The sequence below is a fragment of the Leptosomus discolor genome, chromosome 6 (genome assembly GCF_034619465.1).
Source record: "Leptosomus discolor isolate bLepDis1 chromosome 6, bLepDis1.hap2, whole genome shotgun sequence".
In the NCBI taxonomy this organism is placed as follows: domain Eukaryota; kingdom Metazoa; phylum Chordata; class Aves; order Leptosomiformes; family Leptosomidae; genus Leptosomus; species Leptosomus discolor.
This window is the reverse complement of record NC_141396.1, coordinates 61,019,355-61,044,195: the sequence shown is the minus strand read 5'-3', so window position 1 is coordinate 61,044,195 and position 24,841 is coordinate 61,019,355. Positions and strand designations below refer to the sequence as shown.

The 24,841-nt window shown below is 36.3% G+C and overlaps 1 protein-coding gene across 1 annotated transcript in view; it reads left to right on the top strand.

Annotated features, from left to right (window-relative positions):
* LOC104350433 (sodium channel protein type 5 subunit alpha-like) overlaps window positions 1–24,267 on the top strand; it is a 41,621-nt gene extending 17,354 nt beyond the window's left edge. The window contains exons 11-25 of the mRNA XM_086467133.1: window positions 1,710–1,812; window positions 2,925–3,163; window positions 3,286–3,438; window positions 4,623–4,976; window positions 5,769–6,224; window positions 10,384–10,495; window positions 10,698–10,852; window positions 13,240–13,447; window positions 14,914–15,002; window positions 17,632–17,886; window positions 18,743–18,796; window positions 19,774–19,915; window positions 20,556–20,656; window positions 21,462–21,726; window positions 23,117–24,267. Coding sequence (XP_086323259.1) covers window positions 1,710–1,812; window positions 2,925–3,163; window positions 3,286–3,438; window positions 4,623–4,976; window positions 5,769–6,224; window positions 10,384–10,495; window positions 10,698–10,852; window positions 13,240–13,447; window positions 14,914–15,002; window positions 17,632–17,886; window positions 18,743–18,796; window positions 19,774–19,915; window positions 20,556–20,656; window positions 21,462–21,726; window positions 23,117–24,267 — 3,837 coding nt within the window. The remainder of the gene's footprint in view (window positions 1–1,709; window positions 1,813–2,924; window positions 3,164–3,285; window positions 3,439–4,622; window positions 4,977–5,768; window positions 6,225–10,383; window positions 10,496–10,697; window positions 10,853–13,239; window positions 13,448–14,913; window positions 15,003–17,631; window positions 17,887–18,742; window positions 18,797–19,773; window positions 19,916–20,555; window positions 20,657–21,461; window positions 21,727–23,116) is intronic.
* The last annotated feature ends 574 nt before the right edge of the window (window positions 24,268–24,841 follow it).

Genomic DNA, 24,841 nt, shown 5'->3' with positions numbered 1-24,841 from the left:
CTCACTTGGTCCTACAAATGTGGTATTTCACATTAAAAAAAAAAAGGAAGCCCTAGAGCAGGATCCAAGCAGTGTGAGCTGCTCTGAGTTCTACCATTAGTCAAGTAAGTATGACCTGCAACAAACATGGCAGTTTGTTTCATGTTATGGCAACTGCTGGTAGTACTAGCTCTGCTGCAACTGAGGACTCTTCAAAAAATGTACATTCTAGTTTAATCACAAAAAGAGGCTAAAGATGCTAAGTCAAAGAGAAAAAAAGAGTATTGGTAGAAACTTTTTAGTAGGACATAATCAGTTCTATAAAAACTTGAATGGAGTATTTCTCTAGTGTGTATTTTAAATCCCAGTTTGTCAGAGGACTTCACCACTTGCTTGCTTCAGCTACAGATAGATGAGCAGCAGTAACTGGTTCAGTGTTCTGAAAACACTAACTCTGAATGCTTCTGAACAGGCATGAATTTCAACAAGAAGACTAAGCACTTTAGTTACGCTGACGCACCAATTTTTCTAGGTTTCTCTCTGAGACACCAAATATAGAAAAAATTGAAAGGGAAAGTTGCACTGGTAATTGGGATGTGATTAGACTAGTCTAATTAAGTGGTTTAGATTATGAAAAAATACAGATAGAAAAATAATCATTTTAGCACTGTATTATAAATTCATCTTATATGTTTGTTCTATGACATTTCTGTCAGATAAGTTTTACTTAGCTGTTCAAGTCAGGGCAAGGATATCAGTTTCATTCTCTGAATAACAGTTTTGAAGCATATGTTCATAAATAACATGACATGTCTTTACTTACCCCCTCCCCATAAGAATAAACTGAAACAGAGCAAGTTGTGCTGAAAGGGAGCGCTGAGGCACTGTGCACTGTGATGTGGTCCATCTGTAGCTCCCTGTGAGCTGGTGGTTCTAATTATGTCCTCCTTGATACTGGAATCTTTGTTCTTTCTGTTTTTCTGTACGTCAGAGTCTCACCTATTCTTTGCAGCCCATGTTTTACAATTGTCTATTTAGTTTTTAAAAGGGGAGAGGCAGGTATTAATGTGTCATGAACTGAATCTTTGATAATAATTCAGTATGTCCCATAAGGTACACGTGTTGGCCTGTCTGTTCTTCGGTGCACGTCAAGAATACTGATTTTAGCATTCTGTAACTTTTAATGAAAACAAAAGCAGTCTCATTCCTAGTTTTAGACAGTTCAATATTAATATAGATCTTGATGGGTTTAATAGGGCTGGGAAAAGCAACAATTTTGATTCACTAAATAACTATTATTAGTATTTATAAATATTTATTATTTATTAACAATCAATAATTCATAGTTAAATAGCCAATAATTTATTCAAACTGATTGTCAGTGTTCTTTTTGTATGTACTTTTTATTAGTCTCTGGAAAGACGGGATGATTTTTTTCCTTTGCTCCCCTGTTAATGATTCTGTATTTCTTACATAATGGCATTATTATTGATGTTAACTATATTCAGAAGGAAACAACTTCTTGAAAAATATTACTGGTTTTGATGAAATCTCCTTTGCCTTCAAAGGCAAGCACATGATAGATTGTTTTGTTTTACATTCTTTCAGCAAAGTAAGGTTACAACGTGTGTTTAAAAAGGCGTATTTATCTTACGCTCGGCATAATGTTTATATTGCCATTTATTCATATTCCCTTGTTATATTATCTTCTGTTGTCTTTCTAACCAAAGAGGCAGATACTGCTGTCCTATGAATTGTCAGTGGACTCTATTAATGATCCTTTTCGAAGACAGAGGTTAATGAGCGCAGCCACTATTATTACAGACAATTTGAGTAAGTCATTCTTTAGTGTTTTTCCTATGGTGATTGTGTAACTTGACCTGAGAGATCAAAATGTCACGAAAAGTCAGCATTATTTTAAAAGTCACTGGGGGAAATTATGCTGTAATCAAATGTAGAATTTCAGTAAAATAAATATTCTTGTCTTACATAACTGTAGCTGTAACTTGCAATTACCAAGGGTGAATCATGCCTGAGCAACTTGATTGCCCTGTACAACAAAATGACTGGGGTTTGTGGATGAGGGGAGAGCAATGTTTTCATTTGCCTTGACTTTAGTAAGGCTTTCGACACTGTCTCCAACAATACTGAATACATTGAGTTCAGTAGAGTGCCACCAAGTCAGGGGCTGGAGCACTTGCCCAGTGCTGGGCTGGTTCTACCTGGAGACAAGGGTTTGAGGGGAAGTTAATACCAGCTTTCCAGTGTGTAGGAAGACATTATCAAGAAGATGGATCCAGGCTTTTCACAGTGGTGCACAGTGGGAAGATGAGACAACAGACATGAACTGAAAGAAGAGAGCTTCAAACTGTGTATGAGAAGCTTTCACCGTGAGGACAGTCAGACAAAGGAACAGGTTATGCAGTCTCTGACCCCATGGCTGACCCTGCTTTGAGAAAGGGGTTCCACTGGAGATCTCCTGAGGTCCCTTTTCAACTTGACATATCTACTAACAACCCTATCCTCCCTATGGACACCAAGATATGGGAGATGCCCTTCTTCATTATATCCTGGACTTTTTTTCAACCCGTGCTGCATTTGTGACTGTGCAAATGCAGCTCACGGAAAACAAGTTGTCAGTTTGCTGAAGACAGTTAAGTTATTTCTCCTTAGTGCAGATCCTTTATCATCCTTCAATAGTATAATAAACATATATGTATATATATCACCTGTTCCTGTAATTATGAGATTTGTTGATGGTTCCTTTAAATAGCCTGTGATGAGTTTGTGTAGATTGAGTGAAACAGTTTTTTTTCAAGGATGCCATTCTATTCACGAGATTGTTTTTTCTTTTCAATCTTTTCTACAACTGATTGTCTTTTTCTTCATACTATGATATTCCATATAAGATTATTTGTATGTTGCTTTCCCTCTTTGTCATTTAGAACTGCAAGAGTCAAAACTGAAATGCCCTTCATTTTGGAAGCGTTTTGCTCAAAAATATCTGATTTGGAATTGTTGTCCATTCTGGAGAGCAGTCAAAGAGAAGGTGAAATTGGTAATTTTGGATCCATTTGTGGATCTCTTAATCATGGTTTGCATTATTGTGAATACCTTATTTATGGCTCTGGAGTACCCCGACATGGACCCCAATTACCAACAAATGATTTTTCTAAGTGACAAGGTAAGTTAGATCTATGTTAGAGTGAATATGGAGTTATATCCCCATGTTTATACTGAGACAGTCCCATAAGGAGACGTACTTTTTCAGTGACTTCTTGCTGAATTTCTTTTTCCTGTTTCCAGGTCTTCACCCTGATTTTTACAGCAGAAATGATCTTGAAAATCATTGCTCTAGATCCTTACCACTATTTTCAGCAAAAATGGAATATTTTTGATAGCATAGTTGTTATGATTGGCCTAATAAGCTTTGAAGAAAACCTGTCATCTTTCAGGCTGGTAGTTATTTCTTTATTCTTTTTTGAAGTATATGTATTGTTTAGATTTGTAAAAGACTACAGTGAAAAACCCTCAAATTATTTTACTGATGAATCTGTTAAATCAGTTCTCTTTGTTAGTAAATAGTAAGGCAACATGAATGTTTAATTATAGTGAATATTAAACAAATATTAAAGAATACATTCAATATGTTTATTACACTGTGTATATTGGATAGTACAAATCCTTTGGCACAGTGCACCCCCTTGGAGATTTGACCTGGCAGAGAGTTCACTGGTTCTCTGTTAGGTCTATACCTGTCACTACTCAACTGCAGTTCAGATCTTCAATTAGAAAAAGATAGTATCTGACAGTTTTCACGAGCTTAAGGATAGCAAAGGGTCCTTCACAGCTTTTCCTTTTGAGCTGAGATTTGTAAAATAACATAGCTCTCCTCAAGGCTTAGACTTGGCCTTGAGGTCTCCTAAACGCTTTCCTCCATCTTAGGAAAAAGGAGTAGCTCTGAGATGTTAACGTGTTACATTTTTGCATACATACTTACTGTGTATTTAGAATGTTAAATTTAGTAATTACCTCTGACATTCTGCATAGCTTCCAGAGCCATCACACCTAGAAATACAGTCGAATTCTGTTTCATCCTGTGTATCATGGCTGAGAGATTTTAACAGCCTTGAATGCTGATTCGACCAAAAGATGTCCTTTGTTACTCATGAAGGTGCATAGAATAGATCCCATATGGCTTTTCAGAGCCTGTTTTGAGTCTGTTGGGTGAGAGGTAGAAAAAAATTCTTTTTCTTTCAGTTTCCATCTGATTACATTTGATTTAGTCCAAAATGCAGTTATTTCATAAGCGTTGTCCAAGTATCTATAAACCACTTGGTTATTAGGACTATTATTGTTGTTGCTATTGATACTGATAGACTTACACATGCTCGTATCTACCTTAGAGCAAACAATTTGAAAGCTTCCTTTGGCAGTTCTCTGTTCTCAGTAACATTAACCATCTGAGCTTAAGTGCAACACTTTTGGATCGGAACAATTAAAAACTTTTCTTTGGGGGAAAAATTATGATGTTGTTACTGAAGTAAAGACAACAAGATAAATGCGCCATCTGGTTTTTATGTGTGCTGTGCTATCTATGCGGTGTTCACCACTCACATTGTTCTCTTGTGTTTTACTTACAGCTCAGGATCTTCAAGTTGGCAAAGTCGTGGCCAGCCTTAAATACTCTTATGAAAATAATTCTAAACTCAGTTGGTGCTCTGGGTAACCTCACTCTGGTTTTGATTATCACTGTATTTATTTTTGCTGTAGTAGGAAAGCAGGTTTTGGGCAGTTATTATGAGAAATATTACAGTAAAATAAGCACCAATCGGGATTTACGCTGGCATATGAAGGATTTTTGTCATTCATTCCTGATTATATTCCGAATATTATGTGGAGAATGGATAGAAACCATGTGGGAATGCATGGAAGTGGCTGGAAAAGAGCTTTGTCTTCCCATTTTCTTGCTAGTCCTGGTGATAGGAAACCTGGTGGTGAGTTTCAAGCTATTTTTCAGTCCCTAGCGAATGCATCCATTTCACTAGATTTTTTTTTTGCCAAGGCAAACTTGATCATTTGAAGAGTATTCAGTCTATTCTGTTTTCTGGATGTTACTTAATATACATTTTTCTTCTGTCTTTTTTTTTTTTTTTTTCCATTTCCCCTGTTTTTCTCTTTCTCACACAGAGGATGGCTGCTAAGCAAAATACACAAAATTATTCTTTCTACCCAGAGTATAGAAGTGCAATGCTTTTGATAATTTGGTGTCTGATTTCTTCGTCTTTTGTTGCTAGGATCAAATAACCAAACTATTCAGTGCTTTTAAAGCTTACCAACTTATCCCTATATTATCCAAAGTTTACAGTACCCAGATTTTCTGGTGTGTGTGACATACACTAGATCTAATGTGTATATACTGGAAGATGAAATCATTTTAATCTGCTTGGCTTGCTGGTCTATACCAGATCCTTTTTGATGGTGGTAGTATTAAAATTTACCTTTGCCTGCCATTTTTCAACGTACCTACCTCCTTGTACATTATGAACAACAGAGTATGTGAGAATATATTTGATATACCCAGACCTCACTTTCTTCCTTTTTCCCTGCCTTTCCTTCCAGAAGGAGCCATATCATGCTATATTAATATTCCAGTGTAGTAGTAAATAATTTCATTGCAGTGGTTGATAAAAGCAAGATTGAGAGGTTTTTTTTTATCTAAGGAGGGTTTTCTGAAATATCTTTTCTGTTAGCAGTAGTGTCTCCAACTTACTTTAACTATTTTTAAGGTGCTCAACCTATTCATTGCCTTGCTGCTGAGTTCATTCAGTACTGACTCTTCAATGGGACAAGAGGAAGCTGGACAAATGTCTAAATGTCAGATTGCCATTGCACGGATTCACAAGGGCCTGCAGACTGTGAAAGACAGAATTTTGCATCGTTATGGCAAAATAATGAAACGAAGCCTCAAAACAACAGCCAAAAAGAAGACTTTGGTGAAAATTTCTGCCAAAGACTTAGAGGAAAATAACTATGCCATGACAGATATCAGAAAGTGTATAGATGACAATTACTTTGACATTGGCCATTACAATACTGAAGAGAGTCCCTCAATAACGAGGAAATATGAGGAATTTTTAACCAGTCGTAGCACCTGCATTCCCATTGCAGTAGCAGAGGCTTACACCGATGAAGGTGGTGATGATGAGCACAGTGTATGTGCAGAAACAGAATGCAGAAAACAGGTAAGGAATATTAATACTTGAAAAATTATTGTAACTTGTATCTGTAAATATCATCTCAAAGAATCAACAGTAAATGTCCCTTTTGTCATTGCTGCTGTTTTACTTTCTTTGTTCTTCTAGTAGCTTCAAAATGCAAGAGCTATCAAATAGTCTTAGTTGTTCAATAAAAGATATTGAATATCCACTTTTTCATCATTCTCCTCCTTGATAACCATAATTCTGCTTTTGATTGTTTTGTTTCCGTTTATCGCTGTCAATCGCTAAATGAAGTTTGATCAAGACAGACATTCTGTCTTTTTGTCTCCTTTGCCTCACAGATGGCACCTGGAATTTTTGGAAGGCAGGCCTCTTGTTTTGCTTATATGTTGCTTCGCAGTTGCATGGAATCCAAAGGAATGCAAATAAAAGCTTCACTTTAAAAAAATAATTTCTTAATATTTCTTTAATTCCCTATTCATGTCTATGATACTTTGGACTCCCCTTTGTATCTCTTAATTTTGTGGTGTTGGGCGGGATAAAGCTCAGGTCTTAGGCCCTTAAATACAGATTTCTCATGTGAGTGAGGCATTTATACTGCCATGGTAGTCAATAACAGTGCAGTTTGTTTGCCTGTACATACGCATTTAGTGATATCTGAGATACTTCAGGCGTCTGTCACATCCACATGGGACTGACAAATAAGACACAGGAGCTATATGAACTCTTTTTTGACATCTGGAGGCTAGGGGTATGTAGAAACACCTCAGATGACACTAGGTATCAGACACAATTAGATATCTGAATCTCAAGATTCCATGTACTACTTACCTCACAGATGTCAAGTGCCATTTGAGGTGCTGGATTATCTCATACAGCTTCTAAATGCACCTCAAAATGCTGTCTGTCAGTTCCTGTAGATCTTGTGCTATATTTAACTATGCCATATGTATGTCTTGGATACCCCTAGGTATCTTAAAAGACACTGAGCAGTTTAGGGCAAGCAACTGAATTAAACCCTTTGTGCCCTCACTGCATTCAATAGTGTCCCTTGCTGCATATCCATATCACTTGTATGTTGCCCACTTTGTGTTTTCTCCCATTTTGCTTTCTTGATTATTTTTTCCTTATTTTTGCTTTCTTTTCTTCTGTCTAATGATGTATTAGGCTTTTAACAAAATGAAATTTTACCCAATTACTTTCCTTTGAGGAGGGTGATGTGTCTTAATGAAATTCTGTTTGTGACAGCATTGTTACTTTTATTAGATGGGATGTATTTGCTTAGAAAGGATATGAATGCTGGTTTCAGTATGGTGATCTCTCTGCATGAATGCATTTTAGTTCAGAATCATTGGGTCATCCTCTGAGATTCTTATTCCCGAATAAACATTTTTGGCTGTAGAAGGTAAGGGTGATACCTTTTAGCCCATTGACAGTACTGCAGCTCTGTGTGAAACATCCAGCAGTAGTTTCAGCTCAGCTCAGCGCACAAGGACCTCAGTTTCTTTTAGAAGCCTGCCTTCTTCACAGGCAGTAGTAATAAGAAGCAGCAGACTCCAATATACCTTGCCTGCAGTCTTTTGTCAGAAGGTGAACAAAAAAAATATAATTAACCCTTCTCAGACCTGCACTGATGGAATTACCAATAAAAGCTGGCTTATACAACAGAAGAATGAGCTGGTTTGCAGGTTCTTCACACAAAGCAAGATACAAATCCTCTTACAGAAAGTAGCTTATGATTTTTGTTTAAGTCTTTTTATTCATTTCTACTTATTTCTTCAGCTGCTGCATTCAAGTAGGAATGAGCTTTTCTAAGATGTTGCAGCTGTGCTTTTTTTCTTCATAGGTAAAAGTGATGGTGTAAACGTGTGGCAATATGGGGTTTAGCTCATCTGAAAAACACATCCAAATGTGTAAGCAGGAAGCTCATGTGGAACACTAGGCCTTGATGACTATATTGTACCTAGATTAACTTCTTAAGAATTGCATTTTCTAAGTGTCAGTTGTGTTATGATTGTGATATCACCGTATTTTAAATCTATCAGAACAGCTATTTGGGCTTAAAGTGCAGTTACCTAGTATTATGCCATGGCAGTAGTGTCAAAAGCAGGTTCTATTTTTGCATGGATTATCGTATGGTCAGCGTCTAGGTGGACTGGTAGTATCGATTTTCTATGGTTTTGGTCATAAGAGGAGGCATTGTCAGTGGAATATCTTTGGACAAGTTCTGAATGAAGCAGAAACGGCTGATCACCTTAGAATCATCTGTGGCTGTTTGAAATATGTTGTCCACAAGCATTTGATGACAGAAATTCTTTCCCCACTGCAGTGGAATCTGGTGTTGCTTGGAATTTGTAGTGGCAAAAGAACTGAGAGCTGGTCGGGATCACTTAGCTCTTTTGCCTGTAATCAGAAACGTGAGAACGTTGGGGTCCAGCTGCAAAGGTTGCCACTGAGCCAGTTCATCAGAACTTAGTGCATTGGATGCAGGAATGCATCAGTGGGCTAAAGGTAGATCTTGAGGAATGATACGTTTCCACAGTATAACTACAGGACGACACTATCTGAAATCAAGGAAGAAACATGCCTTTTACACGCCTTTTAGGGATACATTTAATTACTGTAAAAAGACAAACATGCTACATTTTGTGGATGCTTTAGATTCTGTTTAAGAATTTTGACTTTTAAGAATGGTTGGCAGGAAGAAAAAGGTGGAAAATCAACTGTTTTGCATTATTTTATGCAGGGAGAAAGATTAAGACACAGAGAGCGGTGCTGGAGTTCAAGCGGCTTCAGTCAGATTTCTGGGACTTCTGAAACTATAAGTGGTTTTTCAGAAACACATCAAAAGAAAGAGCAGAAAGAGGTAATTATAACTCTTATCATCTTGTGGAATATGCGAGAGATGAAAATTGTCACAGCGGTTCTGTCATTCAGCAATGACGGGACAAGCTGGGGGTTTTTGAAGAGTGGCAAGTATAATCCCTGCGAAGATGGTACTTCTCTCTAGAGGTAATAATAGTTTAAAGCATGGAGGTTTGTCTCTCATAAACAGCCATGGCTAACAGTGCAACATAATATATTATTTTGTACAAAATCTGTAAACAGAAACTAATCAAGAAACACACTTTCTTTAAACATATCTGAAACATACTGTTCATTTTTGTAGATAATTCTGTTTGCTGTTGTCCTTGGATGTAAAAATTTGTTCTCTAGAAACTATTCTGGAAACAACTATACTTCTTGTGATGTAGAAACTCAGCTTATTCTAATACAGTGCAGTCCCACATCAAAAAAGGTGAAGAATCATGGCTTGCCCCCAATGACCCAGAAAATTAAATGGAAGTTCAGCAACTCTCCAGCTTATTACCTCCAAAAATCAAACCACTTTTGCATTTTCTGATTTTAGATAAAGTTTCTAGAAGTTTTGTTTGTTGTACATTATTTAATTATATTTATGTTTTTAAAAATATTAAAATGACCATGAATTTAAATAATTGCATTTTTGTCTATGTTGAAGGTTCCCTAGGACCTTAAGTCAGTGTAAAGCAGCATGGCTGTCAACAGAGGCAGTTCTCCCTTCTTCTGCCTTCTCTTTCTTATACCTGTCCTCATGGCTTCCCTTTCCATGTCATACAGGGCACTTACACTTTATGTCTACTAGATTGCTTTATTCCTTTTTCTTTATACTTGTTTTCTTTATTGCCTTGAGTTTTACAGGTATGTAGATTGCCTACCAATAACTCAAATTCTTTGAGATGTGTAGACCATACGCACGTTTCTTTCCTGCTAGGCTTTCCCATCCTCAAGCCTTTTGAGACATGGTTTATATCTCTGAAAATGAAAAAACAATTGGATTCCCATGAAGATATCGGAGTTTTCTCCAAAGTTGCAGCATAATCTCTTCTAAACATTTTTCTTCCTGCTAATGTAGATGACTAAAAGAAACCAAGAAACTTACTAAATTAAAGCCATGGAAACAAAGAGTACGGGCTAGCCTTTCCAGTTCTATTATTTGTAATTTTATTTTGGTAGTTCAACAACATGAAAATAATTTATATGCTGCAGATTTTTTTGGGGGGGGGAGGGAGGGGGGAGCGGTGTGATAAGTCTCATTTATTTTAAATCTGGTAAGCTTATTAATGAACAGCAAATAAACTCTCTTCTTTGCCCTTCTGTGCAGAAATGCGATGCTGATAGCTATTCTGAAGCCAGCACCGTGGATCCAGTTATTCTTCTGGAGAAGTTTTCCCAGCCTAAAAAGTCACACCCACCTAAGGACTGTTTTGCAGAAAGTAAGAATCTTTTATGTACCAAATGAACCAGGATTCAAAGATATCAGTTTGAAACAGTTCCAAATTTGCAGAAACTGTTTGCCTGAGACACTTGTTTATACACTTGTTTATGCAGAAGCTCTTTTTAAGATGTCTTACACATTTTAGATTCCATGTCTCCACATTTTCCACGGAACCAATCTTCTGTTCTTTCTCTTTTCAGGTTGTGTTGAATGTTTCCCATGTTGTGCGGTGGATATCACTAAGTTTCCAGGCAGAACTTGGTGGAAATTTAGAAAAACCTGCTACAGAATTGTTAAACATAGCTGGTTTGAAAATTTTATAATTTTTATGATAATATTGAGCAGTGCAGCACTGGTAAATTTAATTTGATTTCTCAAATTTTGAATTGATGGTTGTCAGTAAAGGAAAAGAATCATATTATTATATTTAATATATTTCTTCTACTCTCACAAGAAGAGTAGAGAGTATAGAGGCAAGAGAATCCCTTAGAAGTTATAAGGCTCTCCCTGACTTGGATAAGATATTTAAATACATGGAATCATAGTTTTCTTCATAATTCTTCATGGAACATAGTTCTTTGCACACTTGTGTGCTTGATTAGGAGACTAGGCCACAGTCTGAAATTGGTTAGGAAATCTTAAAAAATAAAAGTACTTCTAAATTTGTAAAGCAGACTAACTTCTCAGCAAAAATTTAGATTTAAAAACATCCAAACATTAAGATGACCAAAATCTATATGTGAAGATGGCTGTAAACTGGTAGGTGACTTAATGTTTCGTTGCTACTCTGATTATATCCATTTCTACTGAAGAATAAGGGAAGTTTTATTTGATCTGAAAATATATTCACCAAGTCTGCTGAAAGTAACTTGTTAAATAAAACATTATCTAGTGCAGAAGGAACATAACCAACTAGTGTGAGAGAGATCTGTACAGTAGTTGTCAGAATCTTCCAAATGAAATCTGTCCTGTGTGCATTAAGTTTAGATTGTCCACTGAACCATAGATTTGAACTGTCTGCTTTAAAATTTCCATGGCAAAATCTCCAAGGGAACTCCCTAGGATTCCCCTGAGTGCTCTTCTCTACTCATGTGGAATCAAACTGAAGTAACAAAGGAAACCGAGTTATTATTTAATGTACTGTGGGATCTGGCTAAATTGGACACAAAACTAGTTGGTATTCAGATGCAAAATAACAAAACAATAGCGATTCTTTTTCATCAAAGATGTATTTTGGTGTTGAGAACTTTTGTATTTCTAAGATACTGTTGTCCACTTGCAAAAAGGGACTGGTCCATTTTATGTTTTGGGGTTTTTTGTAAAGTTGTTTGCTGGTACAGAATTTCCTCAACCAGCTAGAATGATGGGGTATCATGCCATCAGACATGTCCATGTCTTGAAAGTAAATTAAATGAAATGGTGATCATAGGAAGAATGCATAGAAAAGGATGTGGCGAGTGCTCAGTGCTCAGAGCAAAGGAAGAGTTAGTAGTTAGAAGTTGGAAAGAGCATCACTGCTAATGAACAGCTGGTTTGACTAGTAGATGGAAATCAAGGTAGCCAAGGTTAAACAGTGCAAAAGATGATGCTAATCATCAAACTTGCTCAGTAAAAGGGCAGGAAATAGTAAGTAGGTTTACGTACATGAATGCTGGGTGTTCTCAATTACCCACAGTCAAATTACTAGTCCTGTGGGCACAGTGACAGCTCTGCCCTGTAGACATTTCTTCTAACTGTACTGCCGTTGAATGACTACTGTGTCAAAGACCACTTAGCTCCAGAAGTAGGATTAATGTTTTCTTACACTGCAGAGCAGGAGTGCATAATTTTACGGGATTGTTGGTAACTGTACATAGGAGCATCTCTGCCCCGTGTTTTTTCAGTGGGAATATGAAATGGAAACACTGCGATGATTTTACATGAACTTGCTGTTGCAGGTCTCACTTGATCACCTGGTTATGATCCTGCTCCCCCTTATTGGTTGGCCTTTTAGGCTGGGTTTAACATGTCATAAGTGCAGGTCTGCTATAACACCTGAATAATCCTCTTCTCCCAGAGCACTGGGGACTCATAGCAGAGGCACTCAGGTGTTTCTGCAAGAAATAGATAATAGTTTAATGTGATTGGTGATCACTTCTAACAGTTAAGGCCCACTGTAGCTGAGCTAATCCTTGCAAAACCATTGAGGTGTCTTTGCTACCATGTTCCCCTGAACCCTTACTGACATCAAAGTAGTGTCAAGGTTTAGGTGAAAAAGTGTGAGACTGCAGGAGTGAGCAGTTCCAAGTAAGATGTTTGTCATGCTTTCTCATATCTGTATTATTACAACTCTGCAGGGTGACTAAAGATGACTCCTTTGGAAGGACTAGGTCTGAAAGACTGTGGTTAATATGTTTCATTCAAGCTTTATTGTGAAGAATTTTAGACTAATGCCTTCAAAATTATTGCCTAATTTGGAAAGCCAAGATTTTTGGTAGCCACAATTGACCCTCGTCAGATATTTCTTGAAGAAGTGTTGAGTGTAAACAACTGAAAGTATTTGGTTTCTCAACCAACCTGAAAATGAGATTGTACTTAGTTTGCAATTTAGGTTTTTACTTACAGGTATAAAACTAAGTGCTGGTTGCCCATAAATTAGTATGAAATGGTTATAATAAGCCAAACTGTGTATTCTTGTGCAATTTTAAAATAATTTTGCATAAAACCACTGAACTGTTCTAAAACCAAATTCTGAAATTCCAGGCATTTGAAGATATTCACCTGCAGGATAGGAAAAAAGTGAAAATGATCCTAGAGTATGCTGATAAGATATTTACCTACATCTTTTTTATGGAGATGCTTCTGAAATGGCTGGCTTATGGTTTACACAGTTATTTCACAAATGCTTGGTGCTGGCTTGACTTCATCATTGTATGTGTAAGTATTATATTCAGCTTGTCTTATATTTTGAATCTTGATGTTTTCTATGTAGAGAACTAAATGTAAAATCTGATTATGAATAAACACAAGTATAAAAGACAGCTTCCAAAAGCTGAAAAAAATTGCAATCAAAAGAGATTTTAAGGCAAATTTAAATGGAAATTTTAAGTAATAATCAGAAGTTGCTTGAGAAAATTTTGTTAGGTATCTCTGTCATTGATGACCATGTTGATTACAAAAACCTTTTTGAGTGTAGAGAGAGAGTGCAATTAGGGATCAGAAATAAAACTGATATAAATTCATTAAGATGATAGAAAAATATGAAGCTGCTGGCAGCTCCAGTGTTTAGAAACATAAAAGAGTAGACTTGCTTACTTAGAGAAGAAGAAATTTAGATGATAGAAGGAGTTGAAAAGTATTGTTGGAGAAATCATTTGCTAGAGAAATGAAGATGTAGGAAAGTATGTTTTTGCTTTGCAACCAAAGAAATCCTAGCAATCCTTTATATAGCTGTAAAGAGAAATGCTGAAATCATCAATAGTGAGATGGAGTAAGTGCAGTGTTCAATGTATACATATTTATTCTGAATTAAGTGAAAGTAATCTTGCCATATAAAAATTAAATATTTTTGTTTGTCAACAATACACTGGGAAGATACTGAAGTTAAATGTTTTAAAATAAAGACATCTACACAGCTAACTTCTGGTAATGTCAAAGTAGCTGTTTGATAGCCTCTGAGTAGTTAGCATTGAAAGTTGTGAAGTACTAGGAAATTTCAACAGAAAAATCTATTATGACTATTTACAAGGAATATATAGCATGACTTTAGCAATTACAATTCTGTAATTTAATAGCAGTACTGTCCAAAACAGAGGGAAAGCATGAAAATGCCTGACAGCTAGACAATGAGACAGCAAATTCAAATAGGAAGGAAGAGGCAAATCATGAATGGTGAAAAAAACCCTAATTATTGAAACACTTTTCTAATATTTTCTGTCCATTTTCTCTCTTATGAAAATTTAAATAAAAAATATTTTTTTTCCACATCACCCTACTAAGTTATGATAAGGAATTACTCCATAAACTTTTGAGGATGGGAATATTTTATTTGAAAAAATCTTTCTGGTCTTGTAGTGTACGAAATTACCATAGTTACCAATTTGGCTGTTATATTAGCATTCAAAAAATTTTACATGAACTGGTTTTGGGGGGCGGAGGAGAAAAAATAAGAAAAAAGTTTGTCAAATTAGAATGAATTAATTCCATTATTTTTAAAATATTAGGAAAGAATGAAGTAAAAATATGTTACGATAACTTTGTATATTTTTCTTCATTTGACTTACTGATCAAAGGCACTGTAACATTCAGCCTATGATTGTCCACTGGCACAAATAAAATAAATATTTGTAAACCATTTAATAATCTTGTTTTCGATTCAATGAACACAGCTGTCATTTGTTTCCTGGGGACTAAATACTGTTTCCAAAGACACATCACCTTGTTCCTCTGGGAGTGCCCTGAAATCTCTCAGGACTCTTAGAGCATTGAGGCCTCTACGAGCTTTGTCAAGATTTGAAGGGATAAAGGTAAGGATATTGGGGGTGTATGTGCATGTTTTGTAATAGCTGCATTCTAAGTTTTGTGAAAATTACAACTTGAATCTCTGTTTTGGGACGTGATGGCATTAGGAAGGTTCAGATTACCTGCTTACATCTGATGGTGGTTATTTTGAAATAATACCTAACACTTTCAGATAAATTTATAAATACAAATGGAATAAGGAAATTGAATTATAATGTGCTACCACAAAGAATTATTATGTGTTGTAATGTGAACACTGGAACATTTTTCCATGTTTCCGGTTTCAGTGCAATTTGCAGAACATACTAAAGAATTTTTTTAGGCTTGTATTTTTCTGAAACCCATTCTTTGGTTTATCTTAGTCATGGAAAAATTTCATCTAGTGTATTTGGCAAATTCTTCTGAAAAAAATGAATATTCTTGAAAAAAATTAGGAGCAATTTTACTACTTATCAGTAGAAAAGATATGTATATAGTTATTACAGAAAACAAACTGTATAATGCAAATTATCTGACCTGTGTTAGATTACAGAATGTGATGAGACACTAACTTCAGGCGCCAGGATGGATATGGAGCAAATCCTCCTGGAAGCCTTGAAGGAGAAGGAGGAATCAGTTAGAAACAGTCGGCATGAATTTAGGAAGCACAATTTTTGCTTCTCAAATCTGACTGTCTTCTATGACGAGACGGCTGAGGGAGGGAAGAGCCATCGTTGTCTCAGATGTAGGTTGTATCTGGTTTGGATAAGTGAACTATAAACAACTATAAACTAGGCAGAAAATTGGCTGAACTGCCAGGTTCAATATACAGAGATCATCAGGATGGCGTTGAACGGGCAGCTGGTTACTACTGGCTCAGAAGTCAGTCCTGGGACCAATACTGGTTAATGGTTTAATTAACAGTCAGAATAATGTGGTAGAAATTGTCCTCAGCAAGTTCACAGATGATATGAAAACGGGGGTGAACAGTTACTACACTGGGGGCAAGGCCGCTCTTCAATGAGAGCCTGACAGACTGGAGATACTGGTGCAGAAACCTCAGGAATTTCAGCAAAAGCAAATGTGAAGTCTTGCACCCAAGACACACGTAACTGTGGCACACTGAGAAGTGAGCCACCTTGCAGAAAAGGACGGGGGTGGACAGCATCTCAAACATCAGTCAGCAGAGCAGCAAAGGTCCACCACTTATCAGGCTGTATGAGCACGAATCTGGTCAGCACATTGAGGCAACTCACTCTTCTGGTTTTGGCACCTGTGAGACTGAATCTGGAGTATTGTGTCTAGTCTGGGGCCCCCCAGTGTAAGACAGATATTAACATCCTGGAGAGTGTCCAGGAAAGTGCCACCAAAGATGGTCAGGTGACTGGAGAGGAGAGGCTGAGAGAATGGAGCTTGTTCTGCCTGGAGAACAGAAGGGTAAAGGGAGGATCTGATTGGGATCTAATTAGCTAAGGGATCTAATTGTTGGCTTTAATGACTTAATGGGAGGTTATGCAAGAAACTGAACTAATGTTTTCTGGTAGACCCACAGTGAGAAAATGAGAGAGAATGGGGTGGCTGTGAGGGTTATTCCAATTAGCTACCTGGGAAAAAAGATGACAGTGTGAGTTTAGCATTGCAATAGATTGTCCAGAGAGGTTGTGAATCTCCACCCTTGGCAAAATTCAGAACTTGACTGGACAAGATGCCGAGCAATTTGGTCTATGTTGGAACAGCTGATCTTCAGAAGTCCCTTCCAATGTGCTTCATTCAGTGTGTTTCTAGTACATGGATATTATCCAAGGCCAGGATAAAAAGCTTAGAATTTTCTCAAAACGGTATCAGTGAAACATTTGCAGAGAGATTTTCACTATGCCCCACCACAGAGTGGAGAAAAATGGTGAAGAGAAATAAATGATAGTCCTCAGATTCCCCCTGGCAACAAGCATGGTCCTGCCTGTCAGCATCAATGTGCTGGACTCACGAATATGAGTTCTTATCGCTGCTTGTGTCAGGGCCCTTGATGTCACAAACACCAAAAGCTGGAATCCCATTTTCACTGCTACCGTTTCCGGCAGAGGCTTACCGCTCACCGTGGGTTTACATTCACTTTGTCCTCAAGCAAGCCTAAATGAAGCAAGACTGCTGACCAAAAGAATTCAGTCTTCTGGAAGCCAAACTTCTCTGCTTTATGTACTGTGTGCAGTCAGTTGCCAGTGGTTATTGGGTGAGGTTCATTCTGTTCTAGAGAGTAAGCTGTTGTTCCCTTACAAAACCCCTCCAAGATAAAAGGGAGGGTTATTTATGATATTGCAGTAAGTGTAGATCATACAACCCATTCCCCTATCCCTGATTTTTAGATCCCATAGCTACTACAGGCTCAGAATCTTATTTTATGTGTTTCTCTTACCCAAGAATAATTCTAGGTGCCATCTGTTTTACTTCCTCAAAAAGGCAGTATAGATACCACAGAATTACATGTTAAGACAAGCTTGAAGTTGGGCTGAAGGCTGGCTTTACATTTGTCATCTGCTAGTTTTTATATGGGTGAGGATCTGCAATAGATACAGAAGAAGATGAAATCAGTGGTTTTCTGGGAAGATGTTCTATTGAATGTGAATAATTCATTCTTTTCATTCATTTTATTTATTTAAGGTTGTTGTGAATGCACTCTTGGGAGCTATACCCTCAATCCTGAACGTTTTGCTCGTCTGTATTGTCTTCTGGCTCCTATTTAACATTGCAGGAGTAAAATTGCTTGGAAAAAAATTTGCGAAATGTGTACTCGAGAAAGGAAATATCAGTCAAATTGAAAACAAAAAAAATTGTACTGACTATAACGGAACATGGACAAATAGTGATGTAAACTTTGATAATGTTGGGATGGGATACTTGGCTCTTCTCCAAGTGGTAAGCGCTATAAAAACATTCTTAGTTTTGTTTTCTTCAAGGAAATGTGTTGAGTAGCCCAACCATGGGACACCACTATGCTTCTGTTTATCTCACTGAAATTGGGGATTGTTTTTTAGCTACCTTAAATATTTTTCTTATCTATAAGCTGCTCAGTTCCTCCTAAAGAGGAATTTGAGCATATGCAGCCTTGTATTAAAATTAAGAACTGTGTTTCACGGCTTTTCAATTTTGTTTTACTTTTGATTAACGTACTAAACCTGAAATAGTCTGCATGTTACCGGATTTGAAGTTATTCTCATTTTCTTTAGTAAAAGCTAGTTCAGAGTGGATGAGGAAAAAAAAAAGCACAATGCAGTTTGTTTATATTTCTATATTTTATTTTATTGTATAAATCTCCCCAATACCACAACAAAGGAGACAAAGGCATTTTTTAAAAGTGGCTTTTACCCCTGTATCCTCCAGAGTGTTCTATGATTCTGCAGAGTTGCAAAAAATTGCAGGAAGGAATCCTCTGCTGTTTTCTTGGAAGTTGTTTTTATCCTTTTAGTATATATTTGCTAGTTAAGCTGAAACTTACTGCTTTTTCAGAAAGCAGAGAATTTACAAAAATTTCAATTTAACTAGAGTTAACATTAAAGCGCATTTCAGGGATTCATGGCGTGTTTTTTTTTCTTTTTGGGAAGTAAATTTTGTTCTCCTTACTAAACTGCAGTATCTAGTAATACTTCCAAGCAGATCTTTAGAAGCAATGCACGGTTTTTTTATAGCACACTGCTCACTTTTCCACAACTCTTTAGCTCCAACTAATTTTTTTTTTTTTTTTGTAATAACCTTAATAATGCATTTTTTTCAGGCAACTTTTAAAGGTTGGATGGATATTATGTATGCAGCTGTGGATTCACGTAAGGTATGTCACTAAAATGAAATTTTAGTTCTTTTGCCTTTCCTTCTGTCCTTCTCTATGCATACAATTGATTTTTCAGCTCTGTTTGCAATATTAAGTCAGAAATACCAGCAGATGCACGAATCAAACAATGCAGTGAAACAATAATCCTTGGAGTACTAAATACCTGGAACTTAGATAAAAGAAAACTGGTCCAAATAGAGTGACCCCACACAAAACCCTATTATATTGAGAATGCAGAGGGCAAGATGTTGCAAGTTTTGGACAAGTCTGTTTTGGGAACAGAGTTCAGAAGATCTTGGAGGGATTGTGCCTCTGAAGCAAATTTCCTTCTTTTTTAAATGTACAGTAGCATTAAAGCAGCATGCATCTGTAGTAGTTATTTCTGGAGGTTTTCTTCCCTGTGTTTGACATCCTTACTGTTTCTTCCCCATTTCCATGTGCTGTTTCTCACTAGTACATTGTGTTTTAACTTTTCTATGTTTAATTTAATTTGCATTTTCCTTATTCATTCCAGTGCTGTACTCTTGAATGCGGTGAAATACTTGCTAGTTAAAAAGACCGTTCCTTGTAAGGCTGATCACAGTCAGCTGGCTTTTTAAAACTTGGCTTCTTGTCTGGGATAGCGTTCAAGGGGGTGGTGGTTCACCATTCTGTTTAGTCCGAGCTGTTTTTCTAACCTAGGAATTCACAATATCGGTTCTGATTGGAACTGTTTATCTGTTACTTAAGAATTTGCTAGAGCTGGGTTTGACTATTTTTCTTTGTTTGTAATTATCTTTACAAACAGAAAACCAAGACTGAATAAGACAGTTGTTCTACTTAATAAGTTCTAAATAAATGTTTAAATACGTAGAAATAATTTATCCCTCCTGATAATAAAAAGATTTGTTATTCTACATTGGAAATGATAAAGCTGTAATTATCTGGGTTTTACCAATATTATTTTTCTGGTTTGATTTTTTTTTTTTTTTTAACAGATAGATGAACAGCCAAAGTTTGAAGCATTCTTAGCCATGTATATGTATTTTGTGATTTTCATTATTTTTGGATCTTTCTTCATGCTGAACCTTTTCATTGGAGTGGTTATCAGCAATTTTAACCAACAAAGGAAAAAGATAAGTACTACATGAGCTAATTCAGGGTCTCTTGTAATCCAAATTTGTTTAAGTGACTGCTAGCTTGACATCTAGATTTTTTTTTTCTTTTTCATTTCTTTCCTGCTTCTTGGGGGTTTTCATTGAGATTCCATATAGTGAAGTTAAACAGAATTTTCAGAGGTCTGGCCAGAGCGAGTCAAAGTGCAGATGCCCTACTGAACATTATTTTACAGACTGCTAATCATTCAATGCTTTTATGATGAGTGGCTTCTCCTGAATACTTGGTTCAAAGTGATCGCTAAGTAGCACAGGTGGCGTATATGGTAATAAGATAAGCACCAGAAATTCATTTTCAGGAACCTCCTGTAGAACTTGGTCCCAAAGTGCTTATTCATAATCCTCCATTTACTTGCTAGCCCAGCAATACACTTCTGTTCTTACCTTTCCCAAAAATATAAAAGGAAAGTGTTTTACTTGTTGATGAGTCTTATGTGATATTTAAAATATGAAATAGATTCGTAAAACTTCAGAAAGGCTCTCACAGGTGAGGAAACTGACTCGGGAACACTGCCTAGACTAGACTTTCACGGTCAAAAACTGGTGTTTGTTTAGTTGACTGCTTAAACTTCAGCTGAACAACAGCATTCTTTCCCTTTACTTAGGTGGAAAAGATCTATTTTTAACTGAGGAACAGAAAAAGTACTATAATGCCCTAAAAAAACTTGGATCCAAGAAACCTCAAAAACCCATCCCAAGACCACTGGTGAGACCATCTCAAGTAGAATATGATAGAAGTTATAAAGGTGGTGACCATGTTTAAACTCAGTAGCCAGGTGTCTGGAAATAAACTTCACGTTAGAGCCCATCATCTTACTCATTCAATATAGTATTTATATTTTATTCTTTTTTTTTTTTTTCTTAATTCCATCTAACACAGTCTTACTTTGTGGCTATTAATTAAGGAAATTTACAGCCTATTTATCACCTATTCAAATGTGCAACCTATTTTTAAAAGTTCGTATTAAGAATTTGATATTCATAACATGATCTTGGTTACTTAAGTTGCATGATATTGCTTTTGCAACTAGATTGGATTATTGCAGGTGAGAATGAGTAGTGAGCAGAACATGCCCCATGGCTGCTATTTTCTTTTAAATAATCTTATGCTTTATTTCTTATAGTTTCTTAAATTTAATGCCAGGCGTGGCTTCACATAGCAACTATACCGAGTTTTTATTGCTCACAACACTTTGATTAGAATTGCGTATCCTAAAATGTCTGCTTCAATAACTGTTTCTATTAAAATAGCAATCACAATATACTTAGAATGTTTTCCTACTCTATAATTTTTTTCTAAGGAAATGTGGTTCATGCTACCTGAAAATACTTAGCCAAGTACTGACTGTTTTCTTTGAAGGTCTGAGGAAATCACCTAAAAATGCTTCTAGTAGCTTATTGTTAAATTTATGTACTCTTATTTTCTCTTTCTAAGCCTAAATGACTGAGTATTATCTGAATGTAGCCTGGGTCTTAGAATTAGCATTAAGGAATTCTCGTTTTCTTCACAGAATGTGTTCCAAGGAGTGCTGTTTGATATAGTATCGCACAAAGCATTTGACGTTACTGTTGTGACTTTCATCTGTCTAAATATGGTCGTTATGATGGCAGAAAATAACCAGAACAGCATCAAGGATGTTCTTAATAAAATCAACTATTTTTTTGTGGCGGTATTTACTGGAGAATGTGTCATAAAAATACTGGCCCTGAGACATTACTTCTTCACCAGTGGCTGGAACATATTTGATTTAGCTGTTGTCGTCCTTTCGCTAGTCAGTAAGTATCAACCATTATTAGATCAGGTACTGTGTCTTACCAATCCCAAGCCAAATTTCCGTATGAAGTGATCACTTATGTGTATCTGATAAACAAATTCCAGACCCACTGTACATTTTCAAACCATATGCTAAGTGATTGCATCTCAACGGATGTTTTCTGTTTTATTTTTGTTTTCTGTTTATTTTTTGCTTTCTATTATATTTTTGCAGGGTACTGAAAGGTAAATAGATAGTTTTCTAATTTTTTTTCAAGTATGAGTTTGAGTAGTTCACAGAATAGGAATTTAATTCAGTACCGTCTTCTAAGTTATTGTACTTAAATTGTTGTCTTAATATTTTTATGCTTTTTTGTTTACATGTAATGACGTTAGCTGTTGTTTTTGCAGTAAAAGTAAATTCAGGTTAAAATATGTTTGTATGAAAAATGGGAAAGATTTATTTCATTTTCTAGAACTTGAAAATGTTCTAGGGGCTCATTTACAAAGCTCAGGAAAATTTAATTGCTTGGCAGCATTCTAAATCTGAGTCACTATTTGTGACTGTGAAAGGTCTTATTAAAACTGGCTTGGTTTTGTTTTGCTTTTCAGATAAAACTAGATACTTATTGTTTCCTCTACAAAGGGTCATATATAGCTTTAGTTTCTTGTACAGTTTATTTGGTCTGTGCTTCTTACTCAGGCTCAGGTTATATCATAGAATAAAGCATGGGAAAGAAAAACCGATCTGAGTTCTGTGCTTCACCCCAGAGCACAGTACCCCCTTTGCTATCCCGTGTAACCCAGAAAAATGCTGGCTTCTTAAGTCTTCCGTTTGTAATAATTTACATTATTACTGTATCATTACTCTGGTAGTAGGACCAAAGAACGAGGTGCGATGGAGGATGAATACCGAAAGACAGGGTTTTTTATTTTCTTCTTGTTTTTCTCTGATCTCATTCAAGTATGAAGCATTAATGACAGTCTCACATTTAGCATGTGGCTTAGGCCTGTAGAAGAAGCAGCAATCGGACAACAGCTAGGAGACAAGCCCCATAGCTTCCAGCAGAGGAGCTGAATGGATTTAAAAGGATTTTTTAAGTACTTGAGCAATGTGTAATTTCATCCCCTGAATTAGAGGAATCTGGGAGAATGCAGTTTCTAAACTGTACATATTCTTGATATGCCTTTAATATTTAAAGGTATTATGATCTTTTCTTTCATTATGGTCTTTCTTCTCTTAAGCTCTTTTGTAAGCAATTGCAGTATTGAAGATAATTTTTTTGATGAAAGTAATGTAATATGATCAATGTTACTTTCAACACATAAAACAGAATATAACAAAATGGACAGAAATAGGGAATTTCACTGATATGGCCTGACAACATTTTGTTTTCTTTTTTTGTTTCAAAGGTATTGGAGTTGCTGAAGGCTTTCAGTCTTCCTTCTCTCCTACACTTCTGAGAATTTTTCGTTTGGCACGAATTGGCCGAATCCTGAGATTAATTCGAAAAGCTAGAGGAATTCGAACTCTTCTCTTTGCGTTACTGATGTCTCTTCCTGCACTGTTCAACATTGGTCTTTTGCTTTTCCTGGTTATGTTCATTTATGCCATTGTAGGCATGACAAACTTTGCCTGTGTTGGCTGGGAAGGTGGGATTGATAACATTTTCAACTTTCAAACCTTTGATAGTAGCATTCTCTGTCTCTTCCAAATTACAACATCAGCTGGCTGGGATGGTCTTTTGGTCCCTCTGTTAAAAGGACCTAATTCGTGTGCTCCCAACTTAAATTTAACAGATGAACAGAAAAACAATTGCACAAATAAGGCGGTTGGTATTTTATTTTTTGTAAGCTATGTCATTATATCATTTCTCATTGTTGTAAATATGTACATAGCTGTCATTTTAGAGAACTTCAGTGTTGCCACTGAAGAAAGCACAGATCCTCTTTCTGAGGATGACTTTGATATGTTTTATGAGACATGGGGAAAATTTGATCCTCAGGCAACACAGTTTATCGAATATTCTGCTCTTTCAGACTTTGCAGATGCTCTGGCAGACCCCTTACGCATTCCAAAGCCTAATAAAATTCAGCTGATATCCATGGACCTCCCTATGGTTAGTGGAGATAAGATCCACTGCTTGGATATCTTGCTTGCTTTCACTAAAAGGGTCTTGGGAGAAGCTGGAGATTTGGATGGTCTTGAGTTACACATGGAAGAAAAATTTATGGCTGCCAATCTATCTAAAGTTTCCTACAAGCCAATTACTACTACCCTTAAAAGAAAACAAGAGGAGGTATCAGCTCTTGTTATTCAAAGGGCCTTCAGGAGGTATTTGATGCAGCGTTCTTTTAAAAAGAAATCTTTCTTATACCGTCATAAACGTTGTAACAGTGCTGTCTTTGAAGAAGAAACACATGAGAGGGAAAGTCTTATTGTGTCTATGCTTAATGAAAATAACGGTAGGAAGCTAGATAAATCACGGACTATATCTTCCATATCTCTCCCTTTATTTTATGATGGTATTGCTGAAACAGATAGCGATAATGTGGACACATAAGGTTGCCCCAGGCATTTTTGTTTAAACCAGTACCAGTTATTTTCAGATGGAGAAAATATTTTGATCCCAGAGCATAATATTCTAAGTTTAGAATGATGCTAGCGTATAAGTATTGTGATTATTCAATTTTGCAAATGTGCCTTAAAACAACTAAGATTTGAACAACTATGTCATAAATATTAGAGGAAAATAAAACCATGGGATATTTTTCCACTGGAATAGGTGAGTTAAGTTTTACACCTGTCATTTTTTTGTGTTACTTCATATTTCTGTGTTTACAGAGAAGTCTGTAAAAGAACAGTTGTAATATGATTTATAAGCACACAAGGCTGTAGAACATTGTGTATCTCTTTAGAGATAAAGCCTGGTTTGAAAAATTTGTACTGTAGCAAAATTAAATAATTAACGCATTTTCTGTAAAAGAGCTCACTCAAGATACTAGAGTATAATCAGCCACTACTTTCTTTGTTGTTTGGGACCATCTTCATCCTAGGGCCATTGCATGGATTCGTTCATGCTTAAGAATTATTGAGGTGTCTTTACATGTGCACCTAAGAGGATTTAACATATCATC